The 21387-nt window shown below is 43.4% G+C and overlaps 1 protein-coding gene across 3 annotated transcripts; it reads left to right on the top strand.

Annotated features, from left to right (window-relative positions):
- The first annotated feature begins 30 nt into the window (after positions 1 to 30).
- On the top strand, positions 31 to 20167 carry ZFAND6 (zinc finger AN1-type containing 6). 3 transcript variants are annotated; one of them, XM_073569011.1, is made up of 7 exons: positions 31 to 279; positions 5250 to 5426; positions 5517 to 5619; positions 10858 to 10940; positions 16022 to 16159; positions 16257 to 16373; positions 19128 to 20167. In XM_073569011.1, exons 2-7 carry the CDS (start codon positions 5261 to 5263, stop codon positions 19274 to 19276), a joined length of 756 nt encoding a protein of 251 aa, XP_073425112.1. In that variant the 5' UTR covers positions 31 to 279; positions 5250 to 5260; the 3' UTR covers positions 19277 to 20167. The 3 variants fall into 3 exon arrangements, with proteins under 3 accessions (XP_073425112.1, XP_073425115.1, XP_073425114.1); XM_073569013.1 differs by lacking the exon at positions 31 to 279 and adding an exon at positions 615 to 761; XM_073569014.1 differs by lacking the exon at positions 16022 to 16159 and having other exon boundaries at positions 36 to 279.
- Positions 20168 to 21387: the final 1220 nt, after the last annotated feature.

Raw genomic sequence — 21387 nt, forward strand, 5'->3', positions numbered from 1 at the left:
AAATGGAAGCGAAAACCGGAAGTGTGGAAGAAGGAAGTGACTGACACCGGTAGCGCTTCTCCCCGTAACCCAGTCCTGTCCGCCTTACGTAACGGGAGTCCAAGAGGCGACAAACCACCGGCGCCGGCGGCTGGAGACACACGGGCAGGAATTCTGGGACGCGACCCATCGCTGTAGGCCTCCAGCGACTTCTCCTCCGGTCACATTGATCGAGCGCTCACCGGGACTGTCTGCCCAGGGGTCCCCCCTCCGATCCTCGGACCCCGGCCTGCGCGTGAGGTGAGTGCATGCCCCACCCGGCCGTATCATTCTGACGGGGGACTACAAGTCCCACAAGAGCCCGGCCTCCGGTGTGCTGCTCCAGCCATAGTGAGCTTACTGGGGCTTTCCTCATCTGACGTGGGCTCAGACCATAGAAGCAGTCACTCCCTGTGCCCGGTGATGAAATCCTGCCCTGGGGTGGTGCACGGTGTGCCGGGACAGTGTGTCCTGGAGATGAGCGGGCAGTGCCAAGGACAAGGCAGGTACATGACATCACTAGGACGGAGCTGCTAATATTAACCGGGAGGGGCGGAGCTTTTATTTTTAGTAAAATAAAAAAAATCCTTCAGGTTACTGTTTCATATAAAGCAGACGGAGATCCAGCAGTGATGGGGTCATTGTATGTACAAAGGTAGTAAGTAGTCGGTGCCTCCCACAGCTCTGGGCAGGGACGGGGAACGTTATCACAAGCGGATGGATGTGGAGTGTGGTGTAAAGAGGTAGGAAAAAAGCTTTATCAGGTGTGTGCGCGCCAACCTGCCCCCGCGCGCGCCACATTTGTTGTGATTTATAGGTCGAGTACTGTGACGCAGCCTAACTATGTAATAGTGATCCTACATGTGCTTCCACAAATTCTCCCCTTTGACTATATGAGTCAGTAATACGCTTTTATTTTGTTCCCAGTATTGGGGCATGTGCGCACTGTCTTTTTTTTATTTGCAGTTTTTGCTAAGACAACACAAAACCCCTCGGTGCAGGTATGCTTAGAGGCCAATCCTGACCATATAAAGGCTTTTTCCAGTCTATTTTGTTAGACTGAATCCTAATGGTGTATTATGCCGTGTTAGGGCTCAGCTTGCCATTTGGAGTGGATGTCACTTGACTTCACTAGTGCAGTTTTCAGGCAAGTGCCGACATCTTGTCTTCTGCTTCTCACTGTTCCATCATGATACGGTCACTGCCTGGCCTGGAAAAGCCCTTTAACCCCACCATAATAGCCACCCTGGTATCTTTAAAGATGATTAGAGACTCCCGTTGTCACCTCCCCTGCAATGTGAAGTATTTTTAAAAGTATCAAATTACTACCTTATTCGTCTGGCATTGTTAATACCGTAGCAATTAATGGAAGAATTGTTATTTTTTTTTCTTAATAAATATATATATATATATATATATATATATATATATATATATATATATATATAAAATAATTTTAACATTACCATAATTGTGTAAAAATGAAATGAAAAAAAGCCAATGCCCCTCTTAAATTGAAGGCATAACAAAATACAAAAGAAACAAGCTGTCGCATGGCTGAACATTCTGGCTTTGGGAAGATATGGATGGAAAGTAGCTGGGATAGAAGGGGTTACATATTTCAAGTAAACTAGGTATTAGTAGGAAGTGTGTGGGACTTAGTAAGTGTGGCCATTGCTTAGTCTTGGAAACATCAGAAGTTAATGCTGTGTCAGCTCCTTTCTGGGACCATCTGATGATTTGGCTCGCCATTTGGGAGTAGGAGCGGTGTTGACTATCGGATCGGGGGGGATTTCTGTGTTGTTCAGTGCAGAACGTACATGTAATTATAATGGATTTGTTGGTTCTGTTACATGTGATCCTGATATAAAGGTGAGTTTATAGCTGTAGATATTGTTTCAGGACCTGTCTTTCCTGCATACATATGCTTTATCTGAGACCCCTTCCCACAAAGTTGCTTCCCATGTGTCTTTTTTTCAGCTCCCATTGTTTTGCATTGTAATCCCTATGATGCTGCTGTGTCCATGGAAACTGTCATTATTGCCGGATGTGCGGCTCACAGCTTACATGTCGCCTGCGTCCTCTTACAATTGTTTGTGTGGATTAAGACCTAAGGGAAAAGTGACAGCTTAGCTGTTGAACAGTTTTAAAAAGGTGTTTTTTCTACTCTTTATTGGGCCGTAGTCCTTGTTTAGGGTAGTGTTTGCCATATAGCGCTGTATTCTCCCCTACAGTCAGTGCTTGACTATATTTTATAGAAAGAACTTGTGCCTCTGTGAGAAGCTAGAGTCACCCCAAAGTGCAGTAGGGTCCTGAAGCTTCTATGGCTGCTGTACGTCACTTTGGTTCTGGTTGGCCTAGGGACAATATTTATTGCCCATCCTTAGGTTTGGTGACTAATGTCTGGTAATGGGCATCCCTTGTTTCACAGGAACAGAGCGGTGGTCTCCAGTGATGAGCGAGTATACTCATTGCTCGGGTGTCCTCCGAGTTATTTTGGTGTGCTCGGAGATTTAGTTTTCGTCGTCTCAGCTGCATGACTTGCGGCTGCTGGACAGCTTGAATACATGTGTGGAATGCCTGCTTGTTAGGGAATTCCCACATGTATTCAGGCTGTCTAGCAGCCACAAACCATGCAGCTACTTCTACAAAAACTAAATCTCCGAGCACGTCAAAATACTCGGCGGACACCCGAGCAACAAGTATACTCGCTCATCACTAGTGGTCTCGCATGCACACATTGCCTTGTATACAATGCTCAGCTGTTGGTCTGTGGACAATGATGGAAGATCTAGTGTGTGTTGTGTGACCCTCCGTGCCACGCAGACAAAGGAGATGGGATACATTTTGATCAGTGGGGTCTGAGCCAGCACACATTGCCACCAATCATGAGGATATATTAAATAGAGGTTTGAGAAATGCCATTTCCATAATATGGCCCAGATGCTTATGTATTTTCTCTGGCATGCCAAGGATGCCCCCATTCCTGGCAATTAGCTGATATTTTCTCCTATGAGAAATAAATGATGCCGAATTACTGCAAGCCGTCATGTGGCCGACCCTGGGGTGAGGGCACTGATGGGCCATAGCAATCAATGAAAATATTTTAATAATGTAGGTGTCATGTGTAATTACTATAATACTCCATGACTTATGACTTCAATATTTTTGGGAGTGTGGTAAACTAAATAATGGTAATGACTAACATACCAGGAGTGACTGTCAGCTGGTATTTGCTCCACAGCATATTTTGTACTGTACTGTAAGGACGATTATCTGGAAGTTTCTGATTTGACCAGATATAATAGTAACCTGTGTGACCATGATAAAAGTGAACCCTAGAAGTTAAGGCTGCCCTGGGACTTCAGCATGTCGTCCGAGCACTGCAGCACATGTAGTCATCTGTGTGACCCCGCAGCACATATAGTCAGCTCTGCGACCCCACCGCACAGCAGCTGCCTGTGATACCTCGGCCTCGTAACGCTGGGTCCCGGCAGACAATGTGCTGTGTTATACCGTTGACAGCTGTCAGGAAGCGTGCACAGAGCTGGCAATTGTTCCCAGTTGTCAGGGCTTTTCCCCTCATTGGTATATTGTAGCGTGACTGAGGGATTGTCCAACTCTGGTGAAGGCATGTCCATGTACAAGCCTTCCCACAAAAATCTGCCCTGCAGAGGGATGGACACTGCTCTGGGGCCTCCAGTAGGCAGCTATGTCACCCTGGAAGTCCAGTACTACTATGGTGCCCAAACCGCTTAATACATTGACGTCTGCCTTGTCCTTTACCATTTGTGTTATTAGCAGATTCTGTGTGTGTTTATATACAGTGGGGAATAGAAGTATTGGATACACTGCTGATTTTCCACATCTTCCCACCTACAAAGAATGGAGAGGGCGGTAATTTTTATCGTAGGTACACTTCAACTGTGAGACGGAATCTTAACAAAAATCCAGAATATCACATTATTATTTTTGCATAATTAATTTGCATTTTATTGCATGAAATAAGTATTTGATAAAATAGAAACAGAACTTAAAGGGAACCTGTCGCCAGAAATGACACATTAGCCTGCAGGTTAACAGCACTGTGATGCTGCACGCAGATGATGGCAGCAGTGAGTAAATGATCGTTCTTCTCCCCACCAGCATTCTGTATTCAGCCATAGGGGCGGGGAAGCGCCGATTCAGTCACCGCTCAGTGCATACAGCGCGGCCGCTGTAACTGTGCCCTCGACCCTGACTGACGCTCGCTCTACATTGCAACCTGCTGTCAGTCAAGGTCGGGGCCGTGGCTACAGCTACCGCTCTGTATTCTTCGAGCCATGCCCCGAAGACTGAATACCGAATGCTGGAGGGGAGAATAAAGATCATTTTCTCCCCGCTCCATTCAGCTGTGTTGTCATCGAACAACATCATAACGCTGGTAGCCTGCAGATTAACCGCATTATTTCTGGTGACAGGTTCCCTTTAATATGTTACAGAAACCTTTGCAATTAGAGGTCTGATGTTTCATGTAGTTCTTGACCAGGTTTGCACCATTGTAGCAGGGATTTTGGGCCAATCCTTCATACAGATGTTCTCCAGATCTTTCAGGTTTCAAATTGCAACATGTTGCGTTAGACGCAGGTCGCCGCATTGTCAAAACGACACACGCGGAGGCATCTGCATACATCCGCATGGCCTGCGTACCCAATGTTAGAGAGGTACGTAGGCGGAGCTGAATGGAGGAGGCGCGGCAGTGGGCGGAGCTTCACGGAGGAAGTCCACAGCTCTGCCATCCGCAAGTGTGAAGCCGGCCTAAAACTTGCATGTCGGCAGTAAGAGAGCCGGTCTGTGATTCATGCTGCCCGTGGTTAGACCTTCATGAATCAGCTAACGTCTTCCCTGTAATTAAGGTCAGTGTAACACAGTAATAGACTAGTCGGTCTGTTTACTCCGAGCTGCCTCCCAAGTGCTGACCTGGCTTGTGACAAGTGTGTAAGCTTCTGTGAGGGCAGTCAGGGCTGAGTATTGGCCCAGAAGTGAATTGTTCTATAGATGTGTGTATGTAATATGTACACAGGACTGTGGGGGAAAAAGCTGCAAAATAAGAATGTTTCTTTGAAGACAAATGTTGGTCAGTCCAAATATTGATTTGCTTGCCACGCATATCAGGTGGCATGTGCAGTCATGGACATAAGTCTCTCCCAAATCTGTCCACTAATAGAAGCTTCTGTTCACTTTACTTTCAGCTGTATGGTGGATGAACATGGCGCAAGAGACCAACCATAAACAGGCTCCTCTACTTTGTTCTAATGGTTGTGGCTTCTACGGTAATCCACGAACCAATGGACTTTGCTCCGTCTGCTACAAAGAGTATCTACAGAGACAGAACAGCAGCAGCAGCAATGGGAGAACTAGTCCTCCAGGTAGCAGTGTGTGACCTCCTTGTATATCTACCTGTATAGTATCTGAGACTCTCCATGATATAGGTATGTTTTTGTTTGTTTCGTATTCAGTGGTGTCAGTCGGAAGTGGGGTGGAGGCTTCCACATCACAGCATGTAGTCAATTCAAAGGGTGAAGAACCTACAGAATCTGTGGATCCACAGACACCAGACAGGTATGAAACTTTACATGTAATGTATGATTCTACCTTGTGACCAGGTCATAGTTAAGCACATGGTCCTATCCCCCACATACTATGTTGTTGGAATTCCTGTATTTTGGTGAGGGGACTGCACTCCCCTGGGTTTCCTCCTGCTTCATGTAAAGGTGCACATAGACTGGTGCAGGTGGCTGAATCGAAAGAGAAGAGCACTGCAAGAGAACAGAAAGGATGGTATCTAGACCCATGAATTAAAGCGCACCTATCGTTATATTAATATTAGGCAGCAGTAGATGTGTGTTTGAGTAGTGCAGTCAGAAATGATGTATATAATCTGCATATTTCCATCTGTCTGCTGGTTCTTGTAAATGCATATTTTCTGTCTACATTGCACCTGTACAAGCTCTTCCCAGTGCAATGTTACAGCCATGGTGTTTTCTCTGAGCCAAAGCTTGCAGTTCCCCACACACAGTGGAAGAGGTTCTGCAGCTGCGTCCCCTTCTCCCAGTCTTCTATTTACTCTATTACTTTAGATGGGATTTTTTGGTGACTGAGGAGGTTTCTGAACATTTGCAGAGAGCCTGAAGGCAGGGAAAGACAAACTGCAGACTGCTGGAAGGTGAGAAAGATGTCACTTTCCTCATTATAAGTTTTTTTTTCTTTTTTTTTTGTTTCTAAATAACTTATTTACACAACAAAATAAAGCGATGGGTGCGCTTTAAGTCTGACAACGGAACAGTATGGTGAGATTACTTCATATCTAAATAGAAGCTAACTTTGTATGTGGATAGAGAACACAGCATGAAGTAACTTCATCCATACAAATGCAAAAGAGCCTGTAGAGTTAATCAGCTGTATTTTAATTTCAGCTGAATATTGTTAAGAGGTAGAATTTTGCGTTCATATAGTGTCTACAGAAATATATATGTGTGTGTGTTTGTATAATTGTGCTTTTATAGATAGATGGATAGATATGTATGGGACTCTTTAAAACAGATTTATTTGTCTTTTTTGTAGGAAGTTTATACATCCTGAAGATTGGTGGGTTTCTGAGACCCCCATCTATTGCTTAAAACACTTGGAGTAGTAAACACTTCAAAATAATAAATGATGGCTTAATTTATGACACTTCCCAAATATGTACCAATCCAAAACAGTACAAGAAAGCGTAAGCCAAAGTTAAATACAAAAATCTTCACAAATAATTCTAAAATAGATAAGTTAAAAATAGAGACACAATTACAAAAAAACTGCCTACCAGAGACATATACCGGTTCCTAGTAAGCCACAAAAAAATGTGTGTGTGTGTATGTATATATATAATATTTATTTGGTAGCGCTATCATTCAAGGTTGGGGACACTCTCTTGGCAGCCAAATCAGATCCGGCACTGGTTTTTCATAAAACAATATCAGTTTATGCGGTTTATTCAGGCATCATAAACCCACAGCAATAGAAAGTTCATATAAACAGCATAGCATCCATGACAGAGCTTCACTCTGTTTATCCTATAGTCATACAGGTTGTGCAATGTCCAGCACACAGGCACTCAAGCCTCACAGTTATAGCCCCTGTCAGGGTTACCTCATGGCTGCTTCTCCATGCTGAAGTTCATTTCCTCTCCCTGGGAACCCTCAGGCACTTGCAGCCATTATACACCATGTCCACACGTGCTACACGAGACCTTCCATATGGACCAATCGGGTCCCTGCATTCACTCATGTGACCTACCCTGGCCACCTTATATGGTGCGTAGCCACGCCCACCGGGTCACATGGCTATGACCTCATCACAGGTAGGTCCTACAAGCATTCATACATTCTTTACTATGGCGTTCTAGACACACCCCTGGGTGGATTTGTAGGTAGCTGGTCCTGCTTGTCTCACCAGCTACCTGGAACGCTCTCCCTGACAGCTGTGCTGGGGCAGGGGCAGCTGTGCTGGGGCAGGTGGGCTCTGCGGGGTGAGGGTGGCCGCGGGCTGTGCTCCGGTGCGGGGGCGGCGGATCCGACGGCATTTCCTCGCAGCCCGGAGGCCCCCGCACACCCCTTGCTGGCCGCCGCCATGTTGCGGTGGCCTCCGGGAACATGGACGCCGGAAAGACGGCCGCCGGTCCGGGGACGGCGCATGCGCGGGATCAGATCTCGTCCCGAGATCTCGGGGGGACGAGATTCAAATCTCGGCAACAAGATCTCGTCCCCCGAGATCTCGGGACGAGATCTGAACCCGCGCATGCGCTGTCCCCGGACCGGCGGCCATCTTTCCGGCGGCAGATCGCCTCTATGTAGCTGAATTACTGACTTGCTATGAGTGCCAACCACTGGGTGGCGCTTATAGCAATTCGTTACTGACAACCATACGCAAGTTACCGGTGAGCGTATTTGCGGCCTGATGGCCAGAAGCGCTTGTTAAATGCCGCTGTCAGCGTTTTACAGTGGCATTTAACTAGTTAATAGCTGTGGGTAGATCGCGATTCCACCCGCGGCTATTGCAGGCACATGTCAGCTGTTCAAAACAGCTGACATGTCCCGGGAAAGATGTGGGCTCACCGCCGGAGTCCACATCAAAGCGGGCGATACCAACATCAGCGTAATAGTACGTCCAATGTCGGTAAGGGGTTAATAGTGTGCAAAGCTTTTCCAGCCAGCAAACTTATGGCTTCTTATGATAGAGTAAAAAAGAAAAGCAGCACCGAAAAAATAAAGAAATGGACTTTATTGCCCCATTGCTAAATATATATATATATATATATATATATATATATATATATATATATATATATATATATATATATATATATATATATATATATACAACGGCAAAGCAAGGTCCAGCAATAACGTGAGCATTCTGGACTGTGAAGAAGGCGGGTTTTACCACTGAAACGCTTAGTCCTATCTGCACTACTTTCCTGCGTTATTGCTGTTTTGAACTGCTTGGACCATTGTATTTTAATGGATTTATGAATAAAAAGAAAGAAAAAATTTTTAACAGCATCCTGGATTGCTCACGTTATTGCTGGACCTTGCTTTGCCGTTGTTCACATTTGTAACGGAGTTAACCAGGTTAGCTGAGGTTCCAGGTGGCTCACAGGAGTGAGCTGGTCTACATTGTTGGAGATATAGATATATATATATATATATATATATATATATATAATTTTTTTTTTTTTTTTTTTTTTTTTCCCTCATACTGGATTATGACATCCTATATTGGAATAGGCTTTTGAGTGCTCCTTTTTGATTTGTTTGTGGCTTCCTAGGAACCGGTATATGTCTCTGGTGGGCAGTTTGCAGTTTCTTTGTAATTGTGTCTCCATTTTTATCTGATCTATTTTAGAATTATTTGTGAATAAATATTTTTGTATTTTACTTTGGCTTGCGCTCCCTTGTTCTGTTTTGGATTAGCAAACACTTCAGTTTGTGCATGAGCTTGTGCACACAGCAGTCCATGAGAACATTCACTGCTGTGTGCATGCACTCCTATAGGAGCTGAGCACTTCACCAGTGTTTTGAGAGATTGGTGCGCTCTTAGGACCTCACACCCCAGTGGTCTTCAGAATGTTTAAAGGGGATACAGGAGCTATTTTTTTTTCTTTTACTATAGGTCTAAGAACTTACAGGTAGTTTGTGATTACCTGCCTGTTGTGCGTGTCACTGATTTTTGCCAGCACAGAGTGATTACAGACTGCTCTAGCCGGCGATTCAGCAGCTTCCGCAGACGTTGCATCAACAGGGCGCAGCAGCTTCTTCTCTGCTCTGTTAATGGGGCATGACTGCCTATGTCATGCTGATTGATAGCTGGCTGCCCACTACCTAAAGCCCCCGTTACACACTGCGATATCGCTAGCAATATCGCTGTAAAGTCACCGATTTTGTGACGTTACAGCGATATTGCTAGCGATATCGCTGCATGTGATACTTACCTCCGACCGGCTCCCCCGCTGGTTATCGCTGATCGCGCGAGAAGCTCCTGGATCATTTCTCGTCGTCCACTTCCTGCGGCGCTTCCTGCTGTGACGACGAGCGACGCGTGGAGCCGGGCGGGAGGACGCAGGATCGCCTCGTCTGACAGGTAAGTAGCGATCCCCGTCCCCAGAGTTGTCGCTGGTGAGATCTGCCTGAGTGGCAGCTCACTAGCGACCACCCAGCGATTCACCAGCGATCCTGACCGCGTCATATCGCTGGTCGGGATCGCTGGTGAGTCGCTAGGTGTAACGGTACCCTAACTGTGGGGACTGGCTGGTAATCTGCATGATGTTGAGAGAGCAGACTAGAAGAGGAATGGCTGCTCTATTGACATTGTGAAGGTGAATCGCCAGCAGGAGCACTCAGTGACTTCTTTGTTAGTGCAGGGTACAGCAGGCAGATATTTAGCAACTACCTGTCTGTTAGGATATGTGCACACGTAGTTTTATGTCCTGTGGATGGATTTTTCCGCGCGGATTAGCCTGCGGTTTCACACCTCTACAGTGGAGAAGGTGTGAAACCACTGTGGATTCTGCACAAAGAATTAACATGCTGCGGATTTGAACCCGCAGCAAATCCGCAGCATGTGCACAGCGTTTTTCAGTTGAAAACAATGGTACTGTACAGCGCAGCTAAATCTGCTGCGGTTCCGCAGAGCCAAAAACACTGCGGATCCGCAGCAGAATCCGCAAAGTGTGCACATGGCCTTAGTTTTTAGGTTGACAGGTCAGAGCAGCATGTGTGATCTTTCATGCTTCAGACGTAGGCAGCCTTTCCTCTGCACCATCAAGAGGAGCAAAATGACACTGAAGCTGACTTGATCCAGCACTCCTTTGCCTAGGAGACCGGCTGTCTCTGATAGACCACGGTGGTATTGTAATCACAGCAACAAGCAGTAAATCATGGCGTTTAAAAACGTCTCCATTCTTGAAACATGACAACCCCTGTAAGGACCTTGTGTTGATACTTTGTCTGTGAGGGCTCTACTGCTCCCCTTTGTGATTGCTGTGACGGATAGATGGGAAGATGTGGAGCATGTTCTGTGATTCATTAGTTACCTGTAATAGGATATAGCCACAGATTTGCCTCTGCTATACTGATAGAGCAGCACAGGAGACCAGACAGATCAGTGCACGCTGGGCAGGCTGAATGTGGTGCCTCAGCCAGTGATGGCTTTATAGTACAGATCATGTGGTACATGGTATCTCTGATTTCTGTATCTGTAGGTGGCCAGTTGGGCATGTGGTTTTTTGAGTGCTTTATTCTTTGTGCTTTTCTTTGCCAGCTCTCTTCCACAACCAGAGACGGCCTCCTCTTTGCAAGATGAAAACTCAGATGACAGAACTGCAGAACTGACAGAGGCACAAGGTCAGTCCTGTATTCATTTACACGTGTGTGCTGGGGTTCTTGTATATGTCAGTACATGATGTTCAACAACAATTTGTTTCAACTCTTAATCCTCTTTTGCCTGAAAGGGAATCTGTCACCAGGTTTTTACCACCTAATCAGAGGGCAGCATAATGTAAGGAACAATACTCTGATTCCAGTGATGTATCACTTACTGGGCTGCTTGCTATCATTTTAATAAAATTACTGTTTTATCAGCATGAGATTATCACTAGAAGATTAGTAAACTTGCTGCCATGTAGTCCTCCATATTCATGAGCTCTGTATACCCCCACCCCCATCACTGGTTGGCAGCTCTATGCCTATGCAGTGTACACAAACACTGCCAATTAGTGGTGTGGGTGGGGTTATACAGAGCTCAGCATTCAGAGAACTGTTAAAATCACTTTGATCTGCTGTTGATTTATCAAAATGACAGCAATCATCCCCGTTAGTGACACATCGCTGACCATAGGGCCTCTGCCCCTACATTAGGCTCTCTTTAATGTCCACACACTTATTTTTTTTCTCTTGTTTTTTTTTTTAATTGTTGCATTCCATCAGCCATAAGTTTTTAATTTCTATTAAAGGGAATATGTCAGCCTTTTGAGGTTTTGGCGTTAATATGGACGTACAGAGTGTATACAGGTGAAATTAGTCATACCTGCATGCCTACTGGATGTGGCCTAGTTAAGCAAAAATCATGTTTTATACCTTTTTGCTCTTCACACTACAGGGTGTGCACTGCCGTTTCATGTCATAGGCGTGGCTGGATATCCCATGCCATCCCATCCCATGCACTGTCTGCTGTCGCTCCTCTGCACTGTGGGAAGTTCACCTACTGTGCTCCAGAGATCACTGGGATCGGAACTTACAGCGACTCTCCAGCGCCTGCGAACATCAAAATTGAAGATGGTGCCTACAGAAGGGCTTAACAGAACAGAGGAGCGACAGCAGGCAGAATGCGCAGAGGCAGGTTTTCCGGCCATGCACATGACATGAAGAGGTGGGGAAAATCTGTGTTATCAAGACCTGAGGTAGGTCTATGTTCCTGGCAGAGCACACCCCATAGCCTGGAAAATTGACGGGCAAAGGGTATGTGCACACGTTGCAGAATTTTCCGCACAGAATCTGCATCTCTTGGCAGAAAACGCAGGCCAAAATGCTTGCGGATTTCATGCGGAATTGATGCGGATTTATTGCTGATTGTCATGCGTTTTTTGTTTGATTTACCTTACTCAATGTATAGTCAATGGGTGCAGAAACGCTGCGTTTCCGCACAAAGAATTGACATGCTGCGGAAAAAAACCCACAGCGAATCTGCCCTGATTTTTCTGCAGCATAGGCACACCAATTCTCAAATTCCCATTGACTATCATTGGTACTGAACTACACTGCGGATTTGATGCAATTGCGCGTGTCGAAAAACGCTGCGGGAACGCATCAAAATCTGCAATGTGTTCACACAGCCTTAAGGATGATTCCTAGTTAAGAAGGCCACATCCAGGAGGCCTACAGGTATGACTAATGTAACCTGCATGCCCATATTATTTACTCCAAAACCTCAAAATGGTGACAGATTCCCTTTAAATACTTTGTTTAAAGAAAAATAATTTAACTTTTGACTTATGTGATACAAAAAGAAATTATTTTTGACAGCGGCGCCACATGAGGGCTTGTTCTTTGTGTGACAAGACTAGTTTTCATTGGCCCCATTTTTACGGAAATCTGTATCGACAGCTGCATGATTGGAACTAGGTATGTTCTACTCTGAAATGCATCTGCATTATTACCCTGTGAACCTTGGTGAGCCGCATACAATTGGCACAAGCCTTATGCTGGATGGCACATTTAAAACAAAAGAACTCAAGATTGAATACTCGGAGGAGCCGCGAGAGTAAAATAGAAGCCAAACACTGGCTACTTTAAACACCATCCACCATTCAATATGATCGACTTGCTATTTTGTTCTTTAGGTTGATAAGATAATGACAACACTAAACTAAAATCCCCTTTGGGCCATAATTTGAGATCCACAACTTTATATTTTCCCATAGAGACTATCGTGTGAAGTCTTATTTTTGATTGGACATGCTGTTGATTTCACTGGTAACATTTTTAATGAAAGATTAAAATAAAAGATAAAAACGATGAGTGAAAGAAATATCACATTTTTCCATATTTTATTTTTATTTTTGTGGAAATAAAATTGAACCGAAACCGTAATCCTGTCATTGTGCGGCATTCAGCATTTGGGATAAATAACAAATTTCTATACACAGATATGTGTGTATACATAGTAATAGAGGAAAAAAATGATGGAAATGTGTACAACGTATTTGTTTGCACCATTTTTTTGAGGCAATTAGCTTAATTTTTGGGAGGTTTACAGAGTTTGTGTAGCTACTTTTCGTTTTTTTTTCTTTTTTAATGGGTCCTATTTGGAATATTTAAGACTTTCTGATTGAACAAAAATGGCAATGCTGGCATACAATTTTTTTGCAATATTCATTGTGCAGGATAAATTATTATAATTTTTTTTTCCCTAGTTACAGAGGTAGTGATGCCAGATATGTCCGCTTTTGGGCATTTCTTTATTAAATTACTTTGTTTTGTGTATATGTGTGTATATTTGTATATGTGTGTACTTGTGTATATGTGTAGCTTTTTTTTTTTTTTTTCTGGCCCAAAATAATATCCTGCCACGTTTTGGTATGTATATTAAAAAGGATGATGCAAATTGTTATATAATGCAGTATTGATCCCACAAGGGAACTTGAACATGCGATCCTTTAGTTGCGTGGATAACGCACGACCCTACTTAGGTAGTGTGGTGCATTATTTCAGCCTATCAGTGTTCGGCTAGATTCACATGACCGTTTTTATGCTCTGAGAAAAGGTACAGCACTAGGAGCAATCTGCATGTGGAAAAAAATTGCAGCATGCATTAGCTTCTTCCCTTTTATCAGGTCAGACTTGCCCATTTTACATTTTTGGGTGTGCAGGAAAAAACTGATACGGCATTCGATTCTTACTGATGCATTGCAGTTATGTGACATAGGAAACTAAATGATTACCTGCTGCTCTAAAAAATGGATTGTACACAGATGATGAGTGTGAGTGAGTTTCTTTATCCACTCTTGTGAACCTGGCCTCATACTGGCAGGCAGCCTATTAGATTCTGTAAAGAAAGTGCTTTGACGAGAAGCGAACATTGCCACAAATCTCTGTCTTGGCCAGAGTTATGGCCAGAAGTGTTGGCACCCTTGAAATTGTTCCAGAAAATGAAGAATTATTCCCAGAAAAATTATTGCAATTGCATATGCTTATTTCCTTTGTGTGTGTTCGGACAACACAAAAAAAGAAAATGGCAAATTGGGCAAAATTGCACACAAAACTCTAAAAAATGGGCCAGGCAAAATTGTTGGCACCCGGCCTCAACTTAATATTTGGTTGTACACCATTTGGAATAAATAACTGCAACCAAGCTCTTCCTATAACCATCAATAAGCTTCTTACATCTCTCATCTGGAATTTTGTAGCATTCTTCTTTTACAAACGGCTCCAGGTCTCTCATATTTGAAGGGCGTCTTCTCCCAACAGAAATTTTAAGATCTCTCCACAGGTGTTCAACAGGATTTAGATCCAAACTCATTGCTGGCCACATAATAACTCTCCAGTGCTTTGTTTCGATCCATTTCTGGGTGCTTTTTGAAGTATGTTTGGTGTTAATGTTCTGCTGGAATACCCATGACCTAGGACACAAACCCAGCTTTCTGGCACTAGGCACTACACTGCAACTCAAAATTTTCTGGTAATCTTTAGATTTCATGATGCCTTGCACACAGTCAAGGCACCCAGTGCCAGAGACAGCAAAACATTCCCAAAGCATCTTTGTTCTTCCACCATATTTGACTGTAGGTACTGAGTTATTTTCTTTGTAGGCTTCATTCCATTTTTAGTAAACCGTAGAATTGTGTTTTATCTTGGTCTCATCTGCCCATAACATGCTTTCCGGAAGGATTTTGGCTTACATATATTTTGACAAACTGCAGTCTCGCTTTTTTTTTTTTATATATCTGTCTGCAGTGGGGTACTGCTGGGTCTCCTGTCATAGCATTTAATTCGATGTCAATGGATAGTTTGCGCTGACACTTATGCACCTTGAGTCTGCATGTCGAGGGAGATTAGGTACAGTGCCATGGGTTATAAACTTCTTGATTATATTGTGGACAAGGAATATCAAGATCTCTGGAGATGGAGTAGTAACCTTGAAAATTGAAAAATATCAACAGTTTGGTTCTCCGGTCATCAGACTGTTCTCTTCACCTTTCTGTTTTCCATGCTTAGTGTTGCAGACACAGACACACAATGCAAAGATTTGAGTCAACTTCTCCCCTTTTTATCTGGTTTCAGGTCTGATTTTCATATTGCCCACACCTGTTACTTGCTACAAGTGAGTTTGAGCAAACGTCACAATTGAAATAAAGTTATTTATGCACAATTTTGGAAAGGAGCGAACAATTTTGTCCTGCCCATTTGGGGTTTACGTGTGAAATTATATCCAATTCAACTTTTTTCTATTTTTTTGTTGTTTACTTCCATTTTGCGTATTGGAACATGTGTATAACCAAACCTGTTTCATTGCAGTAATTTTGTGGGAGAAATACATTTTTTGGAACAATTTCAAGATTGCAACACTTTTGGCCATGACTGTTTTTCTCTTGTTCCAGATAAACCTGCAATGTCTGACTGATAGTGCACATACAGTATTTTAATTCTGATATGTATATGATGTATTAAGTGGTGATGTGTAATCGAAACACAGGAGCAGTGGGCGCCTCCAACCATAGGAGAGAGGGCAGAGGTCTTATGGCACTTAGATAAATGACCTCGAGCATAGTGAAAAGTGTCCCTTGTGGATACGAGGTGTCAGTCCTTGTCGGGGGAGAAATGGCTTTCAGAAGTGTGAACTCTATGAAAACTGGGGTGTAGTATTTGCTAGAAAACGGGGCGACTTACTTAAAACTAGCTATGGAAGGTGTTGCTATTGGATATTCCAGATTGCAGACTCTCAGAGAAGGGTTTCAGTTATTCCAGCATAGAAAAGGGGGGAGTTCAGCGCAGTGTGTGGCAAGAAGGCTCAAGAAAGGGGAAGAGAAAACATAATGAAACAGAACAGACGTTAGACAGTGATGATGGTAAGTGATCATTTGCTTTGGTGGGATTTTATCCTTGTACAGGGCATAGATATGATGGGGAGACTTTTTGCGTAATTACAATTTGTATTTTCTGTAGCTGCGGCTTCAGATAGCGGACAGAACTCTTCTGAAGAACAAGAAAGATCTCCGCAAAAGGCCAAAGTCAAGAAGACAAACCGTTGCCACATGTGCCGCAAAAAAGTTGGACTTACAGGTCTGTATGTGAATTCCATAATGTTCTGTATCGAAATGGTATAGCTGTGCTTTATGCTGAAAGCTGATGTATCGTCAGAGGCGTAACTGTTCACACTGTATTATCAGTTGCTGCGGAAATCCTGAAGACTTCGCACAGATTACATCGTTATTTAGTTAGATCAATATAAATGGACAGGGTACAGCTACCCAATCCTATAAAAAGCTGTAATATTTGCATACCTGGCCTATTAAATATTACCCCCACTCCTAGCACTATTGGAAGCACCAAACCTCCTCAGATTTTTTTTCTTCTGTTTCCCCCTGCTAATGTTGATTCATAGTAATTGGATGATTTTTTTGGGCAGTTTTTCTTTTCCTGAAACTTTTTCTTCAGATGTTTAATAATAATAATATTCCGCAGCACTTTACAATTAAGCGGGGACATGTACAGACAATAAATTCAGTGCAAGTTAAGACCATTTAAACAGTGACATTAGGAGTGAGGTCTGTGCTCACAAGCTTACAATCTGTTTTGGAAGGTTTTTTTTTTTTTGCAGCCTTTTGATTTGCCAGTCTTTTAGTTTGGTGCAGATTCACTTAATTGACACACATTTTTCCACCAGGTGTTTTTTAAAAAACCTTTTCAGAGAAAAAAAAACCCTTATAACAACTCCTCATGTGAATAGCAAAATGGATTTAACACAGTAATGGATTGTAAGGCTTTTCCAAGTGTTTTGCAGCAGATTGGCTTCAACCCCCCCCCATGTGAACATGGTCTAATATTCCCATTATGGTGGTTGTGTAGAAATTGCTTATAGAGAAGGTTAATGTCCTTTAATAAACCTGAAGGAAAATAGTTCTTGGGAGAGCCATAGGGTATACTATGATGGGTAGGGTGGTATCTGGGCTCCCTGCACTCACTATCGCGTTTTATGCTACAACTTCCAACAGCAAGCAGCAATTTAAGGGTGGAAGAGAACTTTCTGCCTTTTCCTTTCATGGCCATAATATTGGGTTCACACCTGGTGTTTTTTTTGCGTTTCCACGGCGGTTTTAACCGCGCGATTTTGCAGCGAAAATGCAAAAAATAAGCATCCCGTGCATTCCTATGGGATTCTGCAATGCTGTGCTAATGCTGCGGTTTTTACCGCGGTGGAATCGCTTCGCGGTAAAAAACGCAGCATGCTCATTATTTTTGCGGAATCGCGGCGATCCCGCACCCATAGGAATGCATTGTTCTGCTTAGTTTCCGCATGTGGCTGTGCACACCATGCGAAAAGTAAGCAGAACATTTGCGGATGGTACCCACGGTCCGGAGGAGAGGAGACTGTCCTCTGGGCTTTGGGTACCATATCCCTGTAAAAAATAGAATTTAAAATAAAAAGTATTGTTGTTCTCACCTTTTGACGTCCCGCCTCTCTCCGCACTCCCGGTCCCAGTAAGCCTTTGCGAGCGATGACTTCTGTTCTCGTGGGATCGCCAAGTCTCGCGTTCATTCGCGTCATCGCGAATGACCCTGAGACGTCGAGATCCCGCTAGAACGGACGTCATCGCGGTAATTGTCGCAAAGGATTACTGGGACCGGGAGCGTGGAGAGAGGCGGGAAGGCTGCGCGGGACATCGGAAGGTGAGAATAACAATATATTTTCTTGATTATTTTTTACATTCTATCTTTTACTATTGATGCTGCATAGGCGGCCTCAATAGTAAAAAGTTGGTCACACTCGTCAAACACTATGACAGGTTGGTCACACTCGTCAAACAATCAGTTCTCCAAGCGATGTTCCAGATCGCTTGGAAAACGCTAGCAATTCTGCAAGCTAATTACCCTTGCAAAATGCTAGTTTTTCCGCGGGAAAATCGCGGGAATTTAAAATGCGATTTTCCTGCGGAATGGAATTCTGGAATTCTCGCGGTAATTTCCGCGAGAGTTCCGCTACGTGTGAACCCAGCCTTATGGTCTCACCGCTAGTTCATAGTGTGCACTCTACCGTAGCATCGGATGGGCACAGGTTGACTCATGCTGGTTGGATCCTGACAGCTTCCGAGCAGCTCTTGCAGGTCGTATAGCTGCGCTCCTTGCCTAGGATACCCGTTATAGCTGATAGACCGCAGAAGGGGCTGGTAACCTAGACAATGAACAGTAAACTATTAAATAAAATCCTCTCCATTCTCAAGAATATAATGAGATAAATTGCAAAGTTGCTTGGTTTTACAATTTTACTCATTTAATATGGTGAAAACAACTTTGTGAATGCATATAGGACAGACTTTGATAGTGCATTACGAGGACATACCTGACTCTTTGAAGGAGGCCTGTTATAGCCTAGTATATGTGTAGTATTGATGACACCTCAGTAGTGATGAGCGCAATTGCTGGTTACTCGAGGGTGTTGGTTATGCACTGAGTATCGTGGGTGCTCTAGTAAGATGTTCATGTTTCACTGCTGTTAGGCACAGAACATGAGGGGATTACCTGTCAAATACGGGCAAACCCCTAGCAACTGCGAGGACTCAGAACATGTCACTCGAGCACCGTCAATAGTCTGCATACCCGAGCACCCTTGACAAACTCGAGTAACCAGCACTTGCGCTCATCACTGCTCCTCAGTGAATAGTATATAGATACATCATGTATGGTGTACATGTTTTGTCTTGGTCCTTCATTGTTATTCACATAATGGTTGCCATACTGTTTTTTTTTTTTTTTTTTTTTTTTTTTTCTGGGAAGAAATAAATGTATATCTAAATTTTTGCAATTCTTGTTTTTCAGGCTTTGATTGCCGATGTGGAAATATATTCTGTGGGACACATCGTTACTCTGACGTGCACAGTTGCTCCTATGACTATAAAGCTGATGCAGCTGAAAAGATCAGGAAAGAAAACCCTGTTGTGGTCGGGGAGAAGATCCAGAAAATTTGAGAGCGATCTTCAACCTGTGTTCTGGATGTCACCAGCATTGTGGTGTGGACTGTTGTGGGATATGACAACCCACTTATATCATCTTGACTCTACATCCAGGAATACAGTTCCTTCTGTATCATCATTACTACTTTTTTTTTCCCCCCTTTTCTTATTACAGCTTTTTCCTGAATCCTTACAATTGAAACAAGGATAAAACCACACACAAAAAAAACTTTAAAAACTGTCTCCAGGTTTTTCCATACTGTGCACAACTGTTAATGAGAGAGGATGTGATGGAGTGCAATGTACTCTGTGGATGTGGCTTCTCGTTACATCTCCATGATCAGACTCCTGACTCTTTATCCTGTTGAATTTCTCCCAGAACTAAACGGATCGACATTTTATTGGGCGTGTTGAATCGTGTGCTTGAGCACTGACCCTTTTTTTGTTTTGTTTTGGTTTTTTTTTTCCAACGGAGGAGATTTTTGTTTTCTTCTGCAACAATTTGTGTGATTGAGTGGGTGGGTGATTTAAGAAAGAAAATCTTTAATTCTAGAAGAAAACGTGTATCCATTTTAGTGTTGGAAACATTTTTTTTCTCTTTCCTCCCCTCCAGTGGGTCCTGCATGTGATTGGTCAAAGCCCAGCCTTCAGAGGGGTTTCAGAAAATGGTATGTCTGTAGGAGGTGGCACTGGTGGTGGATGGAGAGGGGCTGGTGCCACCAGACCGAGCGATTATTTCAAAGGCCTTCCGTTTGCTTCTGGCCGTTAAACATTATAAATTTAAAATCTTTTTGTTTCATTTTTATAGTAGATATAATCAAACGTGAGAGCGCCAGCCACATACCGGCCTCTCACCAAAGGTTTTATGTTTATGTCCGTTTGATTTAAATAAAATATAAAAGCTTGTGTCTCGTGTTGGCGCACGCACCTACACCCTGCAATCCCCGCTGATTATGGGATAGTAGATTGAGCTTTGTTGTTTGTGGGGGGGGAGGCCTTCAGTTTTTAATTTTTAGTACATTTGATTATGTAAATGTATGTTTGACATATTTTCTACTTACAGTTGTGCTCAAAAGTTTACATAGCCTGGCAGAATTCTGTAAATATAAAATGATAGTCAGGTTGACCAACAAAAATGTCATCCATAACTGCCAGGAAAATTGTTCTGGATGCAAAGAAAAACTCACAACTAGCATCAGCTGAAATACTGGACTCTCTGAAAATTAGCGGTGTGGCGGTTTCAAGATGCACAATAAGGAGGCACGTGAAGAAAAATGGGCTGCATGGGTGAGTCACCAGAAGAGATCCATTAATGGGCAATTGCCAAAAGGTATCTCACCTACAATATGCAAAACAGCACAGAGACGAGCATCAGCACTTCTGGAACAAGGTAATTTGGAGTGATGAGGCCAAAATTTAACTTTTTAGCCACAACCATAAACGTTACATTTGGAGAGAAGTCAACAAGGCCTTTGATGAAAGGAACATCAATCCTACTGTAAAGCATGGAGGTGGATCACTGATGTATTGGGGATGTGTGAGCTACAAAGGCACAGGAAACTTGGTCAAAGTTGAGGGAAAGCTGAATGCAGCACGTTATCAGCAAAGACTGGAGGCAAATTTGCAATCATCAGCCCGGAAGCTGCACATGGAACGTACTTGGACGTTCCAACATGACAACGATTCAATCCACAAGGCCAAGTCGACCTGTCATTGGCACTCAAACAAAAAAGGAAGCACTCTGTAGCGCCATAGCATGCACACATGAAAAATGAATTGCATTACTGCATTAGAAATATGAAAAATTGAAAAAGCTTAGCACATAAAATGGCCAATTTATGTGTACCTGGAAGCCATGTTAAGGCGTTTATCGGTTTCCAGGACCTTAACCTAATGCCAATCCTCACTTAGGTTCCCATACAGATGAAGACTTTAGTCTATGTAAAGCCTCTCCTTAGACAGAAGTCTATATCTTCGTCGAGGGGTGGTGGCCCTGCTGTGATTAAAAACGCCTGCGGCTAAAAGGGGGAGTGCTCAGTCAGAAGGTTAATGAATACAAATTTTAATAAACTTACTGTCACTTCTAAGTATGAACAGGTGCTTAACCTAGAGTCACCAACTCATAT

This window comes from Dendrobates tinctorius, unplaced genomic scaffold (genome assembly GCF_039654945.1).
Source record: "Dendrobates tinctorius isolate UK_male_01 unplaced genomic scaffold, ASM3965494v1 ptg000022l, whole genome shotgun sequence".
In the NCBI taxonomy this organism is placed as follows: Eukaryota; Metazoa; Chordata; class Amphibia; order Anura; family Dendrobatidae; genus Dendrobates; species Dendrobates tinctorius.